Below are 24,332 nucleotides of genomic sequence, written 5' to 3'. Positions count from 1 at the left end.
GAAAGGCTAAAGGAACACTAGTCTTACTAGCCTGCACAGTTCGTAAAGAGAATATACCTACATTCTCCTTAGTGGATAACGTCAGGGGTCTTAAAAGCTTGCCAGCTGCCGCTCCTGACAGAAACAATGAAGAATGCAGAAAGCCAAGACTCCAGGATGTAATTAGTCCAAAATACTAATGACCCACAGGAAGCAGTCTCCTCAAACCTGAAACTAAAGCCAGATGGTGCCCATTGACTGGTCCGACCAGAGACACAATCAAAGGTCCCAGGTAAAATGAGATAAAAATGTAGAACAAAACTCAAATTCGTAAAAAAGGTCAGACTTAACTGGAGTGAAAGACTGGGGCAACTATGAAACTACCACCTTTTTAGCCGAAACTGGATCCCACCCCCCATCCCACCCAGGTTACCTTTCAGCCAAATAAAAGACTAGCCTGTAAAATAAACAGTAACACAAGAGAAATGTGCTCCTTACAACAATCAACTATGCACGACTGAAGGGGCAACGTTTGCCCCAAAGTAAGGAAGGGCAGATACAATGGAAAGCAGGGTAGAAAACGGGAAGAGTGCTGACACATCGGAGGGCAGCAATCTACGTCCTCAGAACAATCTGTGTGTGAACTGGTGAATGGGACACCAAATTTGCAGTGTAAACTTTCACACAACGGTATAAAAAAAAATCTTTGTACGAAAGTGGGAAGAACTCTAAGATATGTTAGTCACAAAATATCTAAAATATCCACTTTTGGGTAAATCTAGAGGCAGCAACTACATCAATAGTTGCTTAGAGTTACATACGACCCAGGAGGTTGGGGAGTTAACAAAGGACACAAGATTGAAGAAAAATGTCCTAAAATTGATTGTGGTGATGAATGCACAACTCTCTTCAACATATCTAACCCATTGAATTGTGGGATACATTAATGATATGTCAATAAAATTGTTAAAATGAATATCCGCTTGGTATGTATATCATACATATGTATCAGAGCTATGTGTAGAAAGGTATTCAGGGGCACATAAATCCAACAGTGGTGACTACGGATAGCTGTACACCCAGCCAGTGAAGGCGACAGTGACATAGAAATCTGTTAGGGGTTGACTGAACTAATTCACAGAGAGAGCAAATTTACATAAATACAAAATGCATTTTTAACCCTAGCACCAAATAGCACTGCCCTGATCAAAGATGGCAGCACCCCTCTTAAAGATGGTGACCAACCGTGCTGCTGGAGTTTGTGAGGCTCTCCAATCTCACCCATCAGGCTCCAGAAAGGGCTCACTTGGCCTCTTCCCAGTATCCCACTTTACAGAGCTACACCCACGATTTATCCTATTCTGAGTTACTGTGATGAATCATCAAATTTTTAAAAAGTCAAGTCTGTTCCTATTTTGCTTTGTCAACCATAAGAGAACCCATTTAAGTCTGTTTGAAGCCCTATTTAAAGGGCACCACAGAGTTGACCTAAGTCAGACGTTTGTAACTCAGGGACTTCAACATGTGATAAGTTCATAGATACATCAAACCCTACAGCACCTGTTGTTTACTGCCAAGTTTAACCCTGATTGGGCTCCGTATGTCTAGTTCAATCTCGTTCTCATTACAAATTCCGCCCGGCCCCAGCTCAATGCCCTGGGGTCAATACCAACTCACAGTGACCATACAGGACATAAGGTTTCCCAGGATGTACATTTTTTATGAGAGCAGAAAGGCTCCCTGGGAGTTATGCCTTCACTGGGTCTGGCCTTCAATGCCAGGATAAATCAATGTTGACTTTTTCAATCTCAAGCTGGCAGCATTCCAATTCAATTTCTGAGCCAAATCATTTTCCACTTGTGGTCTGTTGAAATCTGAGTCATTTTGCCATTGTGTGTCAGAAAACTGAGTCTCCTTTAACCCTGCCCATAGTTTTTGTTATCCTCACATGGCCTGCTGTGTTCCTAATGACTCCCTATTTCTAAGTGACTGTATTCCTATATATTCCAATTTCCCATGTTACTCATAAAGTAAATGTATCAACAAGCAAACTCAATACAATGTAAACATCAGTCACTCCTGATGCATGAGAAGCATCTGATAGGCATTTAAGTTTCATACACACGCAGAGGGTGATGGTGGCGACTACTGTCCGGTCAGTTCTGACTCCTGTTGACCATGTGTGTGTCGGCATAGAAATGTGCTCCACAATGTTCCAAGAATGTATCTAGGAAGCAGATCAGCAGGCCTTTTTTTCCCCAAAACACCTCTGGGTGGTTAGCAGCTGAGGGCATAACGACTTTAGCACACACACAGACTCCTTTCCCACACAGAGCTGGTACATAAAATGAGATATTCCAGCGGCTTAAGAACCTACTCCTAAAGGTCTAAGAATCTACTTTGTACCCTTCTCTCCTCAGAGGGCCCCACACACAACCTCTGCTAGCAGCCAGAATGGCTTTCAGATATGTTCCTGAAGGCACCCCTACAGGTTCTGAAAATGGAGTGGTTTCCTCCCATACCTGCCAGATACGCTCCAAGGTGCATGAACTCCAGGCTGCCACAAAGGAGGAAAACCTTCCTCTTCCACCCTTAACACCCCCTCACCCTTTACTCACAAGTGAAAAGGAAATCGCTGAAAACCAACAACCAAAAAAACTCCCGTAAAGAACATAAAAACCTTGCGAGAGAATACGTTTCAATTCTATGATTACTATCGGCCAGCTAGGTGAGAGACCAGCCACTCTGGTGGCACAGGGGTTGAGCGTTCAGCTGCCAATCAAAAGGTTACTAGCACCTCCACGGGAGAAAGACTAGGCAGTCAGCTTCCCTACAGATTATCTATCGCCTTGGAAACGCTACAGGACAATTCCACTCTGTCCTACAAGGCTTCCATAAGTCAAAATCAACTTAATGGCAGTGGGGGTTTATTCTGCTTGCTTGTTTATGAAAGAAAAGGAATAGAGGAAAGCAAATGTTTTGAGAATGAAGGCAACGAATGTACAAGTGTGCTTTACACAATTGACATATATGTATGGATTGTGATAAGAGTTGTATGAGCCCCCAATAAAATGACTTTTTAAAAAAAGAAAGAAAAGGAATAGAAGACAGGAAAAGAATGAAGTCACAAACCATACAATGACACACAAAATAAAACAAAGAACATGTTGAATAACAAGGAAAAAACAATCAGTCGATTTCAAGTATAAATGTATATGGCAGCCTAAAAGCCAAAGTCTTGTCCAGTTCACTTGTCAACCCTCCCTACGCCACCCTTGTATCTACTCCCAAACCACCTCGCCAGTGTCCGGTTCAGGTGTCCACTGAACGAGAGAGCACCATCAGTGTTGGCTGACAGTCCCCCTCGGGGGCCAGGCCGGCTCTACACTCACCACTACCTAGTCGGCAGCACAGAGCACTTCAGAAGGCACTCTGGAAAAGCGGGCTCTCAAACTGGCCCTGGGGTCTGACCAGAAGGCCAGCCTTCTGTTTTTGTTTTTAATAGCAAACTTGCCAGGAAATAACTCAAAAGGTCAAGAGCAATTAATGGTAGACAAGCTCTTGGAAGTGATTTTATGGCAAGGAAATAGCATGACTTTTAAAATTTAATTTTCAATCTCAATGTCCAAGATTTAATGGTGTTTGTTGTTTCTTAACTCTGTTGTTTCTTATTCCATCAGACTCGCTTCTAATTTTAATACTAGAAGACCCACATGGTCTTTTCCAGTAGTTCTGATTCTCATCATTATAGGACATGGGCCAAAAATAAACCATACACCAATCTCTACATGATTCACTCCTGATTATCACCAATTTATATCTTTATCATAATTCAATATGAGAAAATTCAAGTTCTGATAGAGATGGAAATCTTGCTCTTGGTATTATTTTTAACAATCAGATTACCATAAATTGTATATAAGCTAAAAAATGCATACTGTGAGAAAATCCTGCTCAAATTTGTAAGCTCCACCTCCAGTGGCACAAAAGACAGTGTGGAGACTTGAGAAGTTTTTATCTCTGCCCATTTGAATAAAAGCAGGCATGTCATGAGTGGGAAAGCGTATAAAGTGCAGATTGCCTTTGCGTCCACACAGAGTCAGATCCTTCAGCTCGAGGTGCACGTCCCGGATGCCCGTGGACCCGTAAGCCACATGGGAGGTCAGGTACTTTCGAATGCTTTTCAGACTTTCTACTTCTTCCTCCTCTTCTTCAGCGGTGATGTCTTTGGGTTCAAAATAAACCAGCTTGACCAAGGTCCCACCAATATCCAAGCCAAACCACGGAAAAACTAAATGGGGAAGGGGAAAAAAAAGTCAGAATGGTTTTTTCCTAAAAACTGCAGTTACTAGTGTTGTAACATTTCAGAGTCTGTGGTTTTCAAAGGATATAATCACAAACAATAAGAGTTATGGGAAAAGAAATATGTTATCCAGTTTGCAAACATATCTTCAAATTTTATCTTATTTTATTTTCCAATTTAAAAATCCTGGGCAAAAAATAAATAAACAGGACAAAGATTGAAAAGAAGAACATCAGAATACTGATTCAAATTAGTATTACAGACAAAACCTACCTTGCAGTACAAAATATGCAAAATAACTAAGACTGGGAAATAACGGGGGAGGGGGGAACGGGAGCTGAAAACAAAAAACACCAGCCTTCCCACTGAACTAAAGGAGTATTAAGAATTTTCAATGCTCATGGACACAAATTAAACTAGCCAATACTATACGATGATCTCTGCATGGAAATCCCCAACTCTACATATTTCCAATGATTAATTTGTTTCTCAAAACCTGATATCCTAGAGATAAAAGGTTTCTTTCAATTAGCATTGGCATTTGTTCTCAAAAAGTTGCTTCAGTTTACATCAAGATGGGCTGCGTAGATCCCTTCCCACTCTAAATTCTAGAAATGATTAGATAGGGATCTGATATATTCTCTAAAATAATTCTGAGACAAAAAATGTGACTCAGCAGAATTAGACTGATAGAAGCATTAACTATTAACTGTCCAATCCAACCACTTCCCTGACCCACACAGATCCAAACAACCAAACCCGTTGCCTAGAGCCTTCTGACCCAGAGCCAACCCTTTATAAAGGTCAAGCTGACCCACAGTAACTAGTCAGACCCCTCAGAGGAGAGAGACTGCAGAAATTGAGAGCAGCTCTGGAATAGAGATAGGCAATGGACAAGCTCCATCCAAGCTGTAGCTAGGGATGACTGCCATGAGAAAACAGGAGCAGACCTGGGGCAATCATGTGTGATCTACTGGGAATTATATTTGACACAACGTGCCATGACAGCCACTACCATCTACTGATTCACCACCCACCCTCACGCCCCCATAAAAACAAACTCTTATTAACCTCACACATTTGAATCAGAATGCATCCACCCAGGGTGGCTGTTATTACCCAGAAAGAATGAAAAGCTCCTATGTCCCATACAATCCAAATCCCTCCTACAAGCATGTAAAAAGAAGGCAACGCCCTGAAAACAAGGATCCAAACGCTTGAGGAAAAGGTGGCGGGAACAAGCGGAACTTTTAAAATGGAAAACTACAACTACACTCCTAATAACCCGCTGAGTGAATGAAGTCTTGCACCGAACACTACACACTACATGATATCGTTGATAAGAAACTCCAGACAGGGAGGGTGGAGGGAGGATGGGATGGAAAGGGGGAACCAATTACAAGGATCTACATATAACCTCCTACCTGGAGAATGGATAAATGAAAAGTGGGTGACGGGAGACGTCAGACAGTGTAAGATATGACAAAATAATAATCATTTATAAATTATCAAGGGTTCATGAGGGAGTGGGGAGGGAGGGGAAAAATGAGGAGCTGATACCAAGGGTTCAAGTAGAAAGCAAATGTTTTGAGAATGATGGCGGCAACAAATGTGCCAATGTGCTTGACACATGGATGTATGTGACAAGAGTTATATGAGCCCCCAATAAAATAAAATTTTTAAAAAGAAACTCCAAAAATGATAAGCCAATTATTTCTGCCTCTGCTAGACAGCTGCTCAGGGACTGGGTCATAGGGAGGAGCGGACTGCACAGGTCAGGAGAAAACTTTCAGAGAACTCAAATCTTGATGGGGAGAGTTAAGTAGAATGGAGAGGTTTCATGGGACTTGTACAAGGGTAAGTCAAATACTGCTACAAAATCATAAAACCTTTAATTGGCCAAAAAAAAATCAAAATTTGAAGGGTTTTTTTTTTTTGATGAAGCTATTTTTTTACTCATTTCTAAAAGCAATGTTCCCATCTCTCTTAACTTTTCCTTGAATGTTACATTCCTCGATTTACAGTTTGGACAACCTCAAGGGGCTCAAACCATGTTGCTTTTAAATGTTCTTTGGGTTGGGGAAACAAAAACAAGTCTGAAGGGGCAAGATCAGGGCTGAAAGGTAGATGGGGTGAAGTTTTCCAACAAAATTCTCATAGGTCAGCCCTTGCTACCCTTAAAGGGTGAACAGGTGCACTATTGTGATGGGGGAAATTCCTCAACCTAACTTTCGGGGCTTTTTGCTCACCAATACCATTCTCAATGTTCTTAAAATATCTCAACAGGCTCCCTGAATGGTCCTGTGTCCTTTGAGAAATCTGAATCTAAGACAATGACTACCATAAGCTTCTGGTTTAATTTAAGCCTCCTGCCTTAAACTTAACTGACCAGGCAGAACACCCATCAGAATAGTTTTAATGGAATTTTTTGTTGTTGAAAGGCACCCTACCAAGACTGCAACAAGCGTGTTGCTGAGAGAAGCTGTCTACAGCCATCCACTTTTACACAGAGACTTTTTAAAACATATTTTGTTTGCGATAAAGCAGTACATGTATGCTCTGGAATCTGAGTTGTAATACTTTTTTATTTAGTCTCATCTCTGTCAAAACGCATGTATTGTACACTTTAAACAGATAAAGCTTAACACATGTATCAGGAAATCTTTATTTCCAAAGCGAAAAACAAAATTCGTACGACACATAAATCACATGAAAGCAAGTTTAGACTGCTCCCCAGTGACACACGCTAGAAGACTAGCTTCAAGTTATAAGGATAACGATTTAGAAATTTATATCCAGGCAAAGCAGCTTTCAAGTGCAAGTGCAAAATAAATTTTTTCACAAGAAAGAGCTCAACAACTGCTACTCAAAAACCTTCTCAAAAATAAACAGCAGTAAAAAAAAATAAACAGCAGTTGCACGACAATGTAATTTAAAAATAATCTATGAAGATATGCGCTATACACAACAATGATAAGCAGCCATTTGGAACTTGCAACTTTAAATTATTTCAACAAATGAAGTTGAAGAGGGACGGAAAAGAAAGTGAACGGAAGCTCTGTCTTGTTCAGGGAAAGGAAAATACAGATTCTGATTAATCCTAAATAAAATAAAATGGCCATTTAAGTGTGTTATAAATTTATAGATGAAAAACAAATAGAGAACAGGTCTTTCAAACCACTGGGTGGGATCAATTAGTTTGAGAACAGAGGCGGGGAAAACAAAATTAGTAAATACAAACAAAAAATCATAGTAATGAATGATTGGGCTGAGCTGAAACAGGTCAGGGCCCCGCTTTCCTGCTTCCTTGCACATCCCAGGAGGTCAGCAGCTGCCCCCTGAAATGAGGAGACAATGCCTAGAATGCCTGACTCCCTGAGAAAAGTCAGTCTGCCTGCCAGAGCTGATAAACTACATCCTGGGCCATAAACCTTGCTGCTACAGCCCGGACCCCCCTCTCCCCGCTTTCCTTTATAAACGCCAGACCCCGGCACTTCGCCCCGGGAACTCCCCACTAATAATAAAGCTCTTTCTGTTTCTGCTCTCCCTTTGTCCTTTCAGTTATCTTTGTCTCCCTGTGCCTCGGTTTACCCATCACTCGTCCAGTGCCTCGGTTTACCTCTCAATGAATACAGAAACTTATCAGTAAACCAAACCAAAACCAAACTCACTGCCATATAGTCGTTATCAGTAAGCAGAGGTAGACTACTAAATTTCTCTTCCAAAACAAACAGGGAAAGTCAACTACATGCAGATAGTGCTATAAAAAATCACTGAATATACAAGCAAATTAAGGGTAGATAAATGATAAAGCATCCACAATGCAGTCACTTGGTTTGTTTACAACGAAAATGACAATCAGAATTACTCTGATCAGGACCTTACAAAAACAAACACAGCAGACAGAATACTTAGCTTACATTTAGAAGTCATGGATAAAGGCACACCTATGTTTCAAGATCAAGACACCTCTCCATATAGAGATCTACAGAGGAAAAAAGACACACATCTCTCATCTCGTCTCTCAATCACAAATTATGAGGCTTCAAAGTTTGTGGAAATAATGGAATTAAAAGATAATGTTTCCATGAACTTCTTAAGTCTTCTCCATATTCACTAAAGTAGTAGGTGAGATAACTGACACCCATTTATTGAACTCATTTGCCACACTTCTCTATATTTGAATTTGCATAGGCCAAAGCAATGTATGCTGAAACAAGTAATGCTGAGAAAGCAAATGCAATTAGTAGCAGACAAAACAAAATTTCTTTCAAAAAGGAGACAAAAAGTGTGTCACTTGCACAAAAATGGTGTATCTGATAAATTTAGTCATGATTTTATATGTCCTAAGACACAGTTCAAAAAAATCTTCACAGCAACAATAATTTACAAATCAGTGTAAGAATGGACAGTCTCATCAATTACATACACATAAAGCTACGATGGATGTTAAACACAAATAGAATTCAAAAAACAAATACACTTTTTGTTCAAATATTCATAAACCATGGAGGAAACTGAAGTGAACTTCCTTAAAGAATATCAAAGAAGAAAACTAATTACATTCACTTACCAAGATACCCCAAAGAAATAAACCTATCTGGTGGGATAAACAATCCAGAGGATTAAACAACAGAATTGATGGTTGGGGAGAAACCGGAGAGGGGGAGGCGAAAGGAAAGGAAGTGGGTGTTAACAAACCCAGGAACAACGGAGAGTGATCTAAAAATCCATGGCAAGGAGGGCATAGGATGCTTGGTAGGGCTTGATCAAGGGCAATGTAACCAAGAGGTATTACTGATACCTAACTGAAGGCCGAACATTATAGTGGGACAAGAGGAAAAAGGAAATAGAGGAAACAATGAGGAGCCACAGGGCATTTACAGAGGTCTAAATACAGGCATGTACATATGTAAACATATGTTATATAACAATAAGGAAATAGATCTATGTACACATATTTATATGTTAAGTATTAAGGTAGCAGATGGACACTTGGACCTCTATTCAAGTACTCCCTCAACGAAAAAACACTTCGTTCTAATAATCTGGCATTCCGTGATGCTCAGCTTCCCTACACGATTGCTGAAGACAAAATGGGTGCATAAGCAAATGTGGTGAAGAAAGCTGACGGTGCCAGGCTATCAAAGATATAGTGTCTGGGGTCGTAAAAGTTTGAAGATAAACATGCGGCCTCCAGCTGAAAAGCAACAAAGTCCACATGGAAGAAGCACACCAGCCTATGTGATCACGAGGTGCCAAAGGGATCAGTTATCAGGCATCAAAGAACAAAAAATCATATCATTGTGAATGAGGGGGAGGGGTGGAATGGAGACCCAAAGCCCATCTGTAGACAATTGGATATCACCTTACAGGAGGGTCACAAAGAAGAGTAGAGCCAACCAGGGTGTACTATAGCACTGATGAAACATACCACTTTCCTCTAGTTCTTTAACACTTCCTCCCCCACAATCATAACCCCAATTCTACTTACAAATCCGCTAGACCTGAGCATGTACAGCTGGAAACACAGGGAATCCAGGACAGATAAACCCCTCAGGACCAAACCCCAATGAAACCAGGAGGGTTAAGGGGGAGATGGGGGAGAAAGGGGAAATCGATCACAATAATCTGTATGTAACCCCTTCCCAGGTTGACGGACAATAGAAAAGTGGGTGAAAGGAGACATTGGTCAGTGAAACACATGAAAAAAGTAATAATAATTTATAAATTATCAAGAGTTCATGAGGGAGGGAAGGAAAAAAGAGCTGACACCAAGGGCTCAAGTACAAAGAAAATGTTTTGAGAATAATGATGGCAACAAATGTACAAATGTGCTTGACACAATGGATGTATACATGGATTGTGATAAGAGCTGTACGAGCCCCAATAAAATAATTTTTTAAAGAAATAAATAAACATAAGAAATCAAACAAAATATTCTAAATGACTGACAATGAACTCATTACATATCAAAAGCAACAATATACCATATGAAAATGTTAGAAAAATAAACCAAACCAAAAACAGTATTAAAAAGCCACAGTAGTTTCTCCAAAAGTAATATCTAGTCCATTCAAAAAGCTATTAAAATATGTAAGTTAAATATATGTTTGTGATTAATATAATCAAGAGAGATGATATAGCTTTTCTTTAAAAAAAACTATGAAAGAGTACACAACCAGAGAAATTTAAATAACCCAATAGTATACACACCTAACAAAGCAGTTAAAGGGGGAGGGGAAGGAGTACAAAAAAAATAGTTCAAAATGAGATTAAAACAGAAATCCAAAGCACTGAAAGTTTTTTTAAAAGAAATCATACCACTGTCCCCTTCAGGTCCTAGTAGTTTCTAGGTAAACCTTGAAGGAACAAATATTCCTTCATCTTCTGTAAACTATTTCTGTGGCAAAGAACACAATCTAGAAAACTTCATGTCAATCTACCATAACTTCCTATCAACTAGAGACAAGCAGTATCTCATCAGATCCTAGCAAATGCAAAACCATCAAATTAATACATGGTGGAATCCAACTGTGCGGTAATAGGGATTATTCTCAGAACTGCAAGATTAATTGAGACCACATTTGTAAATTGGAAGAGAAAAGCCATGTCATCATTTCAATCGCGCTTAAAAAGTAATATACAATAGTATCAACTGAAACAAACAGCTGAGAGAAAAAAAATTTAAGGTATTCGAACATAGAAAATAAACGCCAACACGCCAAAAGCATTTCCAACATAAGCAACGTCAACTAGAAAATTACACAATAAAATGTCAGTTATATTATCTAGTATAATAATATTATATTAAAGTACATCTAATATTACATTTTTAAGATCTCTAAGAAGAAACTGTACTAATGTAATGAACAGAGGGAAGATGTACTTATTTGTTCCAGATAGAAAATTAAATACTATTAGAAAGTCAAACCTTCCTAAATTAAGTCTAACAACGGTAATGCTATTCTAGACAAAGCAGGCAACTGTTCCTTATTCCCAATTTTATACCAAGAGAAAAATTAATGGCTGCGCCCCACCCAATCTGACCACTAAAACCCGAGAATCTCCTCTCCATAGTCATCCAGAAGAAAAAATGCTGTTCTGCTGCAGAAACCTGAGCCTAAATAAGGAAGCAAGAAGATTCAATTTCCATTTTCCTATTAGCAGCCATTCTTTAACCACTAATTTTAGGATGATGCCAACCTTGAAGAGAGCAAAGATGCAGAGACAAAATTCAAACAGATAATGAAATTCAGCTAATAACCAAAGGTAGCAGGTTCGGGTCCTCACAGATCTTGGAAAAAAGCCACTGAAAGCCTTGTAGAGTCCAGTTCAGCTCTAACACACAGGGGTTTGGCTAGGCAACTAGTTATTTGGTTTGCCTCTGGGCGTCTGTTAATGTGATTATTTGAAATTTCAATGAAGCATGCATTATTATATGTAAGTTTTTTAGAGTTTGAAAAACTGCCTTTGGTATTTTTAACCTGAGACATACTTGTAAATATTTCGTCACTTTCATATCTTCTGAATTTAAAAAAGAAGAAAGCTATCTAATTTTAGTACCTGTTCTTATTTGTAAGATTTTTTTTTATATTTGCAATACACAAGTATAGTTTTCTTTTCTTTCTTTTTTTTTTTTTACAAGAGTAGTTTTCACTCTACAAACAAAACTTAACACATCAAGAAGCCTAGACTCTAAGTTTGGACACAGCTAAGACCAATGAAATATTTTATAATTTAGTGCAAATTAAGCCTTTCTCAGTTTTCTTGGCTTAAAAAATATCTGAAACACTATTAAATGGCTATTCTGTTTTAAATCATCACTTATAAGAGCTTCAAAGGGTTATGGAAAAAAGCCATTATCTTTTAATACCATTTTTCCACAAACTTTTTGAAGTTCTCTCATAATTAGACCCTTTACTGCATGAATTTATTTAATCTTATGACAAACTTTCAAGGTTAAGTACTATAATCCACCCACTTTACAGATTAGTAAACTCCAGAGCAGAGTTTAAATAACCTGCCCAAGATCAGTTTTTTTTAAAAAGGTAAAAGTCAGGCTAAATCTAAATATGTCAACGACTCCAAAGCACTTTTAACAATTATCTAAACAATACTAAAAGTACAGAACACATGCTCTTCACTGATAAAAAATTAAATTTAAAAGTAGTTGAGTGAAAGTCACGTATGTACTTTAAATCAGTGAAGAGGTTCAACAATACAAAAAATAGAGCTTTACCTAGAGTTGCTCATTTCTTAATATTTTAATGATTTCTTCATATGGTTTAAGAATCCATGAACTGGGAAACATGGGCAGTCCACCTGTTCGCAGACAGCAGTGGCAATTGTTTCGGGCCACAAAATGCTGTCATTTCTTTATAGTTAGCTTGTCCTAAGGGACACAGATTACTGTCACTGACTATGAGAGTGCAAAATACTGTTAATACTATAAACGCTAGACTAATCATTCTAATTTTTATTTGAAACACTATAGAAAAAATGATGGAAAATATAATTCTTACTACGCCATCACACTCCTTTTCTCGTGTCTAGAATACCTATTTATCACTTTTAACTAGTGAACCCTTCCACTAATGTGCACAAGCACTTCAGTCTGGCTCACATATTTCATAATTCAAATTAAGACCTCAAAGATAGTTAGTCTAGACCAAGGGTTCTCCACCTCCTAGTGCCGTGACCCTCCACACAGTTAATTCCACACGTTGTGGTGACCCCCCAACTGTAAAATTAATTTCACTGCTACTTCTTAACTGCAATATTGCTACTGTTATGAAATCAGGTGACCCATGTGAAAGAGTCGTTCAACCCCCCCCCCCCAAAGGGGTTGTGCCCCACAGGTTGAGAACGGCTGGTAGACAATCTAGATTTCACTTAGGACAAATTCCTAAAATGAAGCTAAACTCTCCCCCAAAGCAATTATGTAACTGTTAACAGCTCATAAACATCATGACACAAATGAATTTTTTTCGAAAGGGAAATCCATGTTTATAAATGTGCTCAATTTTCCAACATTTTGAATTGCATATGTAGACTTCATGTGGTCAAAACACTGCAAACCCAAACCATTGGATTGTTCTAGGCAGCAACATCCTGACCTCACATTACAGGAATTAGTCTTATTCAGGGACTAGATACTTATATAACATTACACTTTTTAACAGCAAGAGTCAAGTTCAGTGCTATGTTTGAGAAATATGAACACAAAGCCTAACAGACTACTGAAAAAAAGACTGCAAGATGTCTTTCACTTTTAGAATCTTTCTTTTTTTTGTGCAATCTTTCAACAATCCTTTAGAAAAGGAGTTTCCATATCCTAATTGTTACCGCAAAATATGCACATATGTATGTATACATATGTCTCACTGAAACAAATCAAGAAAAGGCAGTGCCTGAAGACAAGGGTATGAACTTGAGAAATGCTCATTAAGTTGCAAACTTAAGCCCAGAGCTTTTTGAGGAAAACCAAACCTGCCAACTATGACTAATGACGACTCCATGTATGTCAGAGCAGAATTAGGGGAGGTTTTCTTTGCTTTTTAAAAAATACATACAACCCACAAGGGTGGGCAGGTGGGGGAAGGTGAGGAAAAAGAGGAGCCATTCCAAGGGCTCAAGTAGAAAGAAAATGTTTTGAAAATGATGATGGCAACGAATGTACAAATGTGATTGACACAATGGAGATATGTATGAATTGTGATGAGCTGTATGAGCCCCCAATAAAATGATTTTTTAAAAATGATGGTAACATTTGTACAAATGTGCTTGCTAAGATTAATGTATGGATTGTTATAAGAGCGGTAAGAGCCCCCAATAAAATCTTTTTTAAAAATAACTAAGAATAGACCATTAATACACACACACACAGCAAAACACACACCAACACATTAGCTGCTGCATGTACAAGTCAGTGACATTGATTACATTCTTAAAGTTGTATAATCATTTCATCCTCCTTTTCTAGACTGGAAGGATACCTGATAAGAGTAGTGGGTTATGCTCTGAGCCAACTGCAAGGCCAGTGGACCTACCAGACAACCGACAAGGCTGTCTGCTCCAGTAAAGATTTATAGTCTCAGACACCAAAGAGGCAGTTCTACCTGTCCTATAGGGCTGCTCTGAGTCAAAATTGACTCAAAGGCAGTGGATTTAGTTGGTGAGTTTATATGAAATGGCAAGAGGCCCCAAATAGCAAAAGCAAAAGCAATTTTGAAAGAAAACAAAGTAAGATGACTCACACTTCCCAATTTTCAAACATATATTACATAGTCACAGAAATCCAAACAGCCTGGAATTGGTATAACAATAAGGATATAGGCCAACAAAATCAAATTGAGAGTCCAGAAACAAAACCACGCATCTGTGGTCAATTGATTTTGGGCCACGGTGCAAAGTCCATTCAATGGAGAAAGAGGAATCTCTTCAATAAATGGTGCTGGAAAAGTTGGATTTCTACATGCCAAAAAAATCAAACAGGATCCATGGGCTTATGTTAGAAACAAAAACAAATTCAAAATGGATGAAGCAAAGTAAAGCAAGAAAATTTTTAGAAAAGCAGGGGCAGAGCTTTTAACAATGGGTTAGGGTTATCTAATACAATAACAAACATACAAAAAGAAAATTACAAAATGGCCCCTCAGAAAAATTAAAAACTTGTTCGTTCATCAAAAGGCTTCCAAACAAGGCAGGCAATCAACTAGGAGACTATCTTCAGAAATTATGTATCTGACAAGAATCTAATAGCCAAAATATGAACTAAAGACTTAAATAGACATTTCACCAAAGAACATTAAAATGGCCACCAAACCCACAAAAAGCTGCTTGGCTTCATTAACCTTTAGAAATACAAACCAGTATCACATTGAGATACCACTTCCTGCTCTTCTGGTGACATTACGGGTTAAGCACTGAGCTGCTACCAGCAGGGTTAATGAGTCACACCCACCAGCCACTCCACAAATAAGACTGCTCAAGTAACGACTTGCAGTCTCATCTCCTCACCCCAACTCCAGAAATGATTCTTAACTGTTACCCTTCAGCCCAGAGGTATCAGGTTCTGAAGCCTATGACCTGGCGTCTTCTGCCAACCCTGGTCCCAGGTAAACATGAGAGCCTGTCCTCCTTGATTCTTCCACCCTCAAGAAGGTGCTACCTAAGAAACACTTCCCACCTCTAGCAATAGGTGGATCAAACCAAGTTAGGAGGAGGATCCCACAGCAGCACAAAACAAGTGAGATTAAATGTCTTGCTCATATCTCTTTATAGTTTAGTTCTGCAGGAAGGAAATAAACTTGAAAATTAATGACCATAAAACCCTAACACAAAATTAAAACACTACCAGGCGGAGGAAACCTAAAGGGCAGTTTCTACTCTGCCTTACAGGGTTACTATGAGTCAAATCCACTCAATAGCATGACTTTTTGGTGACCCGGTCGTTAAACTACTGTTGGTTTGAACCCACCAGCCACTCAGTGGAAGAAAGATACCAACAGTCAGCTTCCAAGATCACTCCTTGGAATTAGAAATCCTCTGAGGAAGTTCCACTCTATCCTACAGGGTCATTATGAGTCAGAAATGACTTGGTGGCAATGAATTAGTATGCCTAAGATTAAAATAAAAAATAAAAAAAAGACTTGAAAATAAAGGTTAAAGAGGCTGTGGGGAAACCTTTTGTCCAATACTGGTAGGCATTCAAAATGGTACATTGAAAAATTCAAAATTCAAAAAAACTATCATATGACCCAACAATTCCACTCCTAGTTATATACACAAAATTCTTGGAAACAGATACTCTATAAACAGACACTTGTACATAGATGTTTACCACAGTACTATTGATGAGAGCCAAAAACTGGAAACCTTAATGGGCATCATCAGATAACTGAGAAAACAAAATGTGATACATAGATATAAAGAACTACTCAGCCAGTCAAACCTAAAACGTCTCGATGTCTGCTGCAACGTGCACAGTGGTGGGAGACATGATGATGAGTGAAATAGGTCAAATGCTGTATGACCTCACTTAAATAAAAAGACAAGAAAAGTCAAAGGCTAGAGAAACAAGTTTATGAGTGCTAACAAGGGGCAGGAAGGCTTAAGCGTAGAATTGCAGAGCAAACTACTGTTAAGTGCTGTCATTAAGTTGGACACCTATAAAAAGTTGAATTGGCAAAATTGGTATAAGAGTGCTACTTACAACAATGATAAATGGGGATAAAAAGGGTAGCTGCTGAGGCTCTGCTTCTGTACAACCAGCACTTCACGGGATTTGGTCTCTTGGTTTGGGGGTTTAGGGTCATGTTTTCATGAGAACTCCAGTCACTGGTCTGCTAATAATATGCCTAGTACCTCTGTTCTACCTCCAAATGTGAAGTTTAGTGCTTGGAGTTTTAAAAGCAAGTGGTTAATCAAGAAGCAATTGGTCTCTACTTACTTGGGAGTGACAAAGGAAGGCGCAGAGAAGAGCTGGCTGACTCCAAGAACAACTGCCTCCTCCTTTGCCAGGAGACCAGAAAGACCTAGGTGGTTTCTGGCTGGCTACTATGATTGAACCTTTGGATCAAAGATGCCATGGAAGAATCAAAAGGAGCTTAAGCACAAAACAGAATTTCAAACCCTCAGACTCCAGACTTCACTCTATATTAAGACAAATATCTGATTAACTGGCCTTAGATATGAACCATACCTAACTGTTCTAACTTAAGAACAAATCCAACCTAACACATCATGCATAAATGCCTGTAGACAGGAACTTTAGGGGCAGTGAGTTTGTTAAAGAGGGAGGAACAACTCAGAAAAGGAGGGTAAGAATGTATGTAACTTAAAGAATGTAATCGATGTCACTAAATGGTTTGTATGGAAACTGTTGAATTGGCATTTTCCTGTGTATATTCTCAACAACAAAATAAATAAAACTTTAGATTTTCAGAGAGAACAAAACACATACAAAAAAGAACAAATACAGGACAAACCAAGAGGGGAGTGCAACAGACCAGCAATGGGAGAGCAAAGCCATGAAGTCCCTGAGGAATCCCAATTGTAGGCACCTCATCTGAATTGGTTGGGGTTTACTCACAAGGGGGCCACATTAAAAGTGTAAAGGCATTAAAGGGGTGGTAGGTATTAGACCCCTCCATCCAAGGCTGCAACTGGGACTTGTAGGAGACACACCTCTTGGTCACAAATGCTAAGGAATAAAAGGGTTTAAGTGCTACTAGGTAAGCAGTCCTGGGATATGGAACCCTGAAAAAAGGGGGATTAGTGATGGATTATAAAAGGTCCTGCTCGCTATTTAACAGAGAGATACCCATCTACTCTGGGTCAAGATAACATGCTTGGAACTATTTGTATGGTCTTTTTTTTTTTAATTTGGGTATCTATATAAGATAGGCAAGATAAGCAATAGGCAGGAGACAGCAAAGGGACTGGGGGCGGGGGCAGTGAGCCAATAACAACAGGAACAGAAATAGCAAAGATTCTAAAATTGATGGTAACCAGAGTGTAGCTTTCCTTGTCATTACTGAGAGGTGAAAAATGGGTAAACATGATAGGGAACCGATTACAAGGAACTATATGTGACCTCCTCCCTGGGGACAGACAACCGAAAAGTGGGTGAAGGGAGACGTTGGACAGGGCAAGATATGACAAAATACCAATTTATAAACTATCAAGGGCTCACGAGGGAGGGGGGAGCGGGGAGGGAGGGGAAAAATGAGGACCTAATATGGGGGTTTAAGTGGAGAGAAAATGTTTTGAGGATGTACAAATGCGCTTTACACAATTGATGTGTGTATGGATTGCGATAACAGTTGTATGAGCCCCTAATAAAATGTTTTAAAAAAAAAAATTACCTAGGGGTGTGTCAGGGGAGGCTGGGGAAAACGGGAGCTAACGACAGTGAGAATGAGAAGAAAATGCTCTGATATTTATTGTGGTGAAGACTGCACAACTCTTCTTAATATGAATGAGTGATTAAAGTGTATGATATGTGAATTATATGTCAATAAAACTATTTCTTTAAAACAAAAAAAAAAGAAGAAAACTGGGTAAACATGATAGTGGGGCAGGAGGATAGAAAAAAAAGGAAAGAAGTAAAAATTAAATATATGGGTATAGATATGTATATATGTACATACATAAAGCTATAAAGATAGGTCTATTTGTTTAAGTGTGCGTATATAAATACAACAAGGAAGCAAATGGACTTTGGGCCTCTACTTAAATCTTACCTCAGTATAAGAATGATTTGTTCTAATAACATGGCAATGCATGATACTCACCTTCCCAACAATCGCAGAAGACAAAATGGGTGCATAAGCAAGTGTGGTGAAGAAAGCTGATAGTGCCCGGCTATTAAAAGATATAGAGTCTAGGGTCATAAAGGCTTGAAGCTAAACAAGCGGCCATCTAGCAGGGAAGCAACAGAGCCCACCACCTAGAAGAAGCACACCAGCCTGTATGATCATGAGGTATCAAAAGGGATAATTTGGTATCAAAAGTTCAAAAAAAAGCAATCATATTGACGTGAAGGAACATAGACAAAGTAGAGACCCCAAACCCACCTGTAAGATAATTGAACAGTCCCTCACAGAAGGGCCATACAGAAGGGATGAATCTACAGAGCAGTATAGCACTGATGAAACACATAACTATCATCTAGTTCTTTAATATTTCCTGCCCTTACTATTACGGTCTTTGTTTTACCTTAGTAAACTTCTTAGAACTGTGTATATTCATTTGTATAATTAAGAGCGTTCAATGCATGAAAACCAAGACAGATAACCTTTCAGAAACAGGAATGGGAGCAATGATTCCTGAGGGTATGGGAAGCAGTAATAACTGTTTAACCCCACTCCAGGGGAACGAATAACAATTGCAGGTGAATGGATACATTGGCTGGTGTAAGATATGGCAAATAATAATATATAATAATAAGGGTTCCTGGGGGGATAGGATGGAGGGAGGGGATCAAGGGAAGCCACCGATATAAAAAAGTTCAAGAAAACGTTTGAGAAACTGATGGTAGCAATTATAAAATTATGCTTGATCTAACTGAATTACAAATTGTTGTATCTGTAAGAGGTCCCAATAAAATGAGTAATATTTATATATCAAAAAATTTTTGGTAAAACATTGTTTTTTAAATTGCTAATCAGAATAACCATTTTTAAAATCATTTTACTGGGGATTTGTACAACTCATCACAATCCACACACATCCACTGTGTCAAGCACACTTGTATATTTGCTGCCCTAATCATTCTCAAAACATTTGCTTTCTACTTAAGCCCTTGGTATCAGCTCATTTTTCCCCTCCCTCTCCAACCCCACCTCATGAAACCTTGACAATTTATGAATTATTTTGTCATGTCTTACATTGTCCGATGTATCCCATCACCCATATAACCAGTGGGTTATATGTAGATCCTTGTAATGTTTGCCTTTCTTCCCCACCTTCCCTTCACCCTCTCAGTATCGCCACTCTCACCACTGATCCTGAAGGGTTCATCTGTCCTGGATTCCCTGAGTTTCCAGTTCCTATCTGTACCAGAGTACATCCTCTGGTCTAGCCAGATTTGTACGGTAGAACTGGGATAATAGTGGGGGCAAGGAAGCATTTAAGAGCTAGAGGAAAGTTGCATGTTTCATCACTGCTACACTGCACCCTGACTAGCCCGTCTCCTCCCCGCAAACCTTCTGTAGGGGATGTCCAGTTGCCTACAGATGGGCTTTGGGTCCGCACTCCTCATTCACAATGATGATTTTTTTGTTCTTTGATGCCTGATACCTGATCCCCACTTCAACACCTCCTGATCACACAGGCTGGTGTGCTTCCATTTGGGCTTTGTTGCTTCTGAGCTAGATGGCTGCTTGTTTACCTTCAAGCCTTTAAGACCCCAGACCTGTATCTTTTGATAGCCAGGCACCATCAGCTTTCTTCACCACATTTGTTTATGCACCCACTTGTCTTCAGCAATCATGTCGGGAAGGTGAGCATCATGGAATGTGTTTAATAGAACAAAGTGTTCTTGCACTGAGGGAGTACTTTAGTGGAAGCCCAATGTCCAACTGCTACCTTAATACTAAACCTATAAATATATGCACATAGATTTATTTCCCCATCGTCATATGTAAATATATTTACATATGTACATGCCTGTATTTAGACCTCTATAAATGCCCTTTGCATCCTACTTCTTTCCTCTATTTCCTTGTACTTTCCTCTTGTCCCACTATCATGTTCAGCCTTCACTTGGGTTTCAGTAATTCCTCTGTTATATTGCCCTTGATCAAGCCCTACCAGGCCTTACACCCTCCTCACCACTGATTTTGAATCACTTATTGTTCCCTTGTCCCTGGGTTTAATACCATTCTTTACATTGCCTAAAAAAGTCCTCTTCCTACAGCCTGCAATCTGTTATCTTGTTCCTTCTATCTCCTTTTTAATGTTTAAGCAAAATATTTTTAGTAACATCTTTTTGCTTGCAATTTCCCTAAATAAACACAAGGCAGGGCACCAACACTGAACCACCATCTTATCCAAATGCATGATTCACACATACAGCCCACTGAGGCCCCTAAAATAACACACTGTACTGTTTTACAATGCTGCATAATTGGACTATTTTTAGACCCTACTTTACATTTGTTATACATACGTGAGAAGCCATGTTTACTTTGTTTTCATTTAAATTTGACAAAACAATGGGATTTTTAAAAACATCCTCTTCCATTCTCAATAGGCTTCAAAGCAATAGATCTAATGCCCCCTCAGTCCCTCCCCCCACCCCAAGTACAGCTCCTCAGGGGTAAAAAAACAAACAACCAAGTCAGTTGAGTAGACTTCAACTCTTGGGGGCCCGATGGGTGCTGACTAAGAACTGTGCTCCCTAGGGTGTTCATGGCTATGACTTCAGATTAATCCCGACTTTTCTTCCAAAGCACCCCGGGCAGGTTCGAATACCTACCCTTTTAGTTAGGAGCCAAGAACTTACTGGTGCCAACCAGAGACTTCCCCAGTGAGCAGCCACCCTATTTTGATTTTAAAAGGTTGGGCAAAAAACAGGAGGGGGTACATGAAGTCTACACCGGCAGCAAAGTCTCACAGGGCTCCAGCATCAGCTCCTATTTTGCCAATACCATTGCTCCCCAAAAAGCCAAAGTAAAACAGCTATTTCCTTAAATCAAATGGTCATATAATATGCAGCATGGCATCTGACACCAAGCAGCACTCAGAAAATGGCACTACCAAATTCATTTTCCAGCATCTTAAATCAATCTTGCATTATACATTTTTCAGTCCTATGAGGCATAGCCTATCTAAAGCTTTTTTTAATTTAATAGTTTTATTAAGGGCTCATACAACTCCTATCACAACCCATACATACATCAATTGTGTAAAGCATATTTGTACATTCATTGCCCTCATCATTCTCAAAACATTTGCTCTCCACTTAAGCCCCTGGCACCAGGTCCTCTTTATTTCCCCTCCCTCCCTGCTCCTCCCTCCCTCACAAGTCCTTGATAATTTATAAATTATTATTTTGTCATATCTTGCCCTGTCCGACATCTAAAGCTTTTGATGAACATCTTACACATTCACAGGCCTAGCCTCATCCCTAATGATTCTGATGCAGTTAAGTGGGAAGTAAAGACAGGTTTGGAAACCATACTTCCCCAGGGTGGGGGTAGGGGTGAGTGACAAAAAAGGGCTAAAACCAGGTGCCCACAGAATTCTGAAATAGCTGCATAGTTAGTAGTGTAATAAGATTTTCTAACCCCAAAAGAAAAGTGCACACCATCTCATGCCCAATCCTCTGAACACCCAGAAAATTTTTATTAGGCTTTATTGGTTCTCTCAAACTTAGGCTCAAAGCAGTCGGCAGCTCAGCTCTCAACATGCTGCCTCCCTAATGTGGGGGGGAGACCATCTCACTTATTTCATCAGCAAGTCTCATTACCTGACAAATGGCTTTCCATGATTTATCAATCAGAGAACAATGAAGGGAATACACAACAAAAATGTCTAGTTATTTCCTTTTAAAAAGGTTCCAAAACCATTAATATTCAGTCTTAGCCTGTGTTCTTCACAGTGACCTTTGAGTTACCCATATAGTAGTACTTTTCAGACTCATATGAATTATTTGCAATTTAACTCCCTGGTTCATTTTTATGCTCAAAATTTGGAAGAACTTCGAGCTAGCTAGAAATCTTCACCTCAAATAATAGTCTTAAACACAAAAGGCCGTGCTTGTTCTTGGTCTTAAGCACAATGAAGAAATAGCTAAACAAAACAAAACAATTTGGTTAACACAGTGGTTAAGAGAAGCTTCTGAAGGTAGACTTTCACTTTTCCCCCCATTATGTGTGAGACCTAGCATCCCTGGGCTGCAACAGAACATGGCAGGCAGGAAGAGCAAGAAGAACATAGCACTTAGCAGCACAGTAGTCTCAATCTTGCGATGAGTTTACATTTCAGTTCCACCACTTAGTAGCCACTTGCCACTGGGCAAACGGAGCCCACGTTTTCCTACCTGTAAAGTGGGATAAAATCTCAAAACTCTGAGGGCTAATGAGTTATCAGGGCTTTAAAGAATTGGTACTTATATAAGCAAAGTAAAATACCTATGAAAATCTTTGTGACCGTGGGCCACAAATAAGGCGTTATGTGGCAGTGGTTCTGAATTGCTAAATTGTGAGGAATTTACACATCTCTGATATTATTCTAAAGGGCAAAACCATTAAAGAAATCTTTTTTATCACTTAAAAATCAGATGTATTCCAACAAAATAAAAACCAGGTGACAAAAAAAAATCGCAGGTTGAGAGTGGAATTTTCCCAATCTTTCATGAGCAAAGGCAGAATTAAAAAACTCCCAAATCTTTCACAGCAAAATACGGTTACATTTACGTCTCCAAATCACATCAAAGAAACTGGGTCATTTGCTAAGGGACAGAATAAAGACCTCACACCATTATTTACTGCAAATGATTGACTCCATGCACTAGAAATTTGCGACATACAAATTTTTAACAAGTTGAAACAGGTATAAATGTCACTATATTGTAAAGTCTACAATCGGCTTTCAAGACAGGCAATACTTTCAACAGGAACAATGGCTGCCCCAAAAAAGAGATTTGAATTAAAGGGGAGAGAATACTGGGCTGGATGCCCAAGTGGTACAAGAAATCCGACAGCAAACGGATAAAAAGGATTCTGGGAAGAATGTGTACAACACCCCTAGCGGGATGAAGAGGAGGCTTCTGCCCTCCAAAGAAAAAGCCTCAATACCCAGAAAGCTACAGTACTCCTGGATCGAAAACATCTGGAAAGAGATGGAAGGAAAAGAGAGGAGGAGAGATGTCCCAAATTCTCGGGAGAGGAAAAACGGTTAAAGCTTTTAGAAGCCCGCACACGCGGAATCCAGTTGGGGGCCCGGTGCAACGCAAGGAGCAATTACATATTTCCCATTAAGCCCGAAATCTTCAAGACAGACAGTTGAATGTCTGGGAAATTCCTAGGAAACCCACAGCAAGCAGACATTGGGGATTAAAAGGTGGAAGAGGGGAGGGGGAGGGGAAACGAGTCAAAAGAATCCCTCCCAAGGATGAAATCACGTGGCTCGGGAAGCGAAAGCCCGAGGAGTTAAGAAAGGGGGGGAGGGTCCAGGAGAGGGGCCCTCCACGCCGACAAACGGGAAGCGCTGGCCAATAGGAGCGAGAACTGGGCGGAGGAAGCGGGCAAGGAGCCCCGGCCTCTACATTGGGGGAGGGGAGGCCGCGGCCTCCAGCGGGGCGTTCAGCCCACGCACCGACGTGGGACCACCGTGCGGGGGCAGTGTTCCGGCGCGAGCGCGCGGGAAAAAACGGCGGCCAAGCCTCGAGGGCGCCCCGTGGGGCACTTACGCGGCCGGTTCTTCTTTACGCTTTCGACGCGCTGCCGGGAAACCGAGGTGGGGCCACTGTAGGAGCCATGCCGGTCGCGCCTGACGCCCTCCGCCGAGGCCCCCTCCGAGGGCCCGGACACGCTGC

General features: G+C 39.9%; 1 protein-coding gene across 1 annotated transcript in view; it reads right to left on the bottom strand.

Annotated features, from left to right (window-relative positions):
- Nucleotides 1-24,332, bottom strand: part of PANK2 (pantothenate kinase 2) — a 38,272-nt gene that overhangs the window by 12,482 nt on the left and 1,458 nt on the right. The window contains exons 3-4 of the mRNA XM_045295543.1: nucleotides 24,207-24,328; nucleotides 3,918-4,270 (exon numbers count right to left, since the gene is read on the bottom strand). Coding sequence (XP_045151478.1) covers nucleotides 3,918-4,270; nucleotides 24,207-24,328 — 475 coding nt within the window. The remainder of the gene's footprint in view (nucleotides 1-3,917; nucleotides 4,271-24,206; nucleotides 24,329-24,332) is intronic.

Source organism: Echinops telfairi, unplaced genomic scaffold (assembly GCF_000313985.2).
Source record: "Echinops telfairi isolate 266 unplaced genomic scaffold, ASM31398v2 ScPeMD7_5592;HRSCAF=6446, whole genome shotgun sequence".
NCBI classification, from domain to species: Eukaryota; Metazoa; Chordata; class Mammalia; order Afrosoricida; family Tenrecidae; genus Echinops; species Echinops telfairi.
Note: the sequence above shows the minus strand (reverse complement) of the source record. Positions and strands in the feature narration are given on the sequence as shown.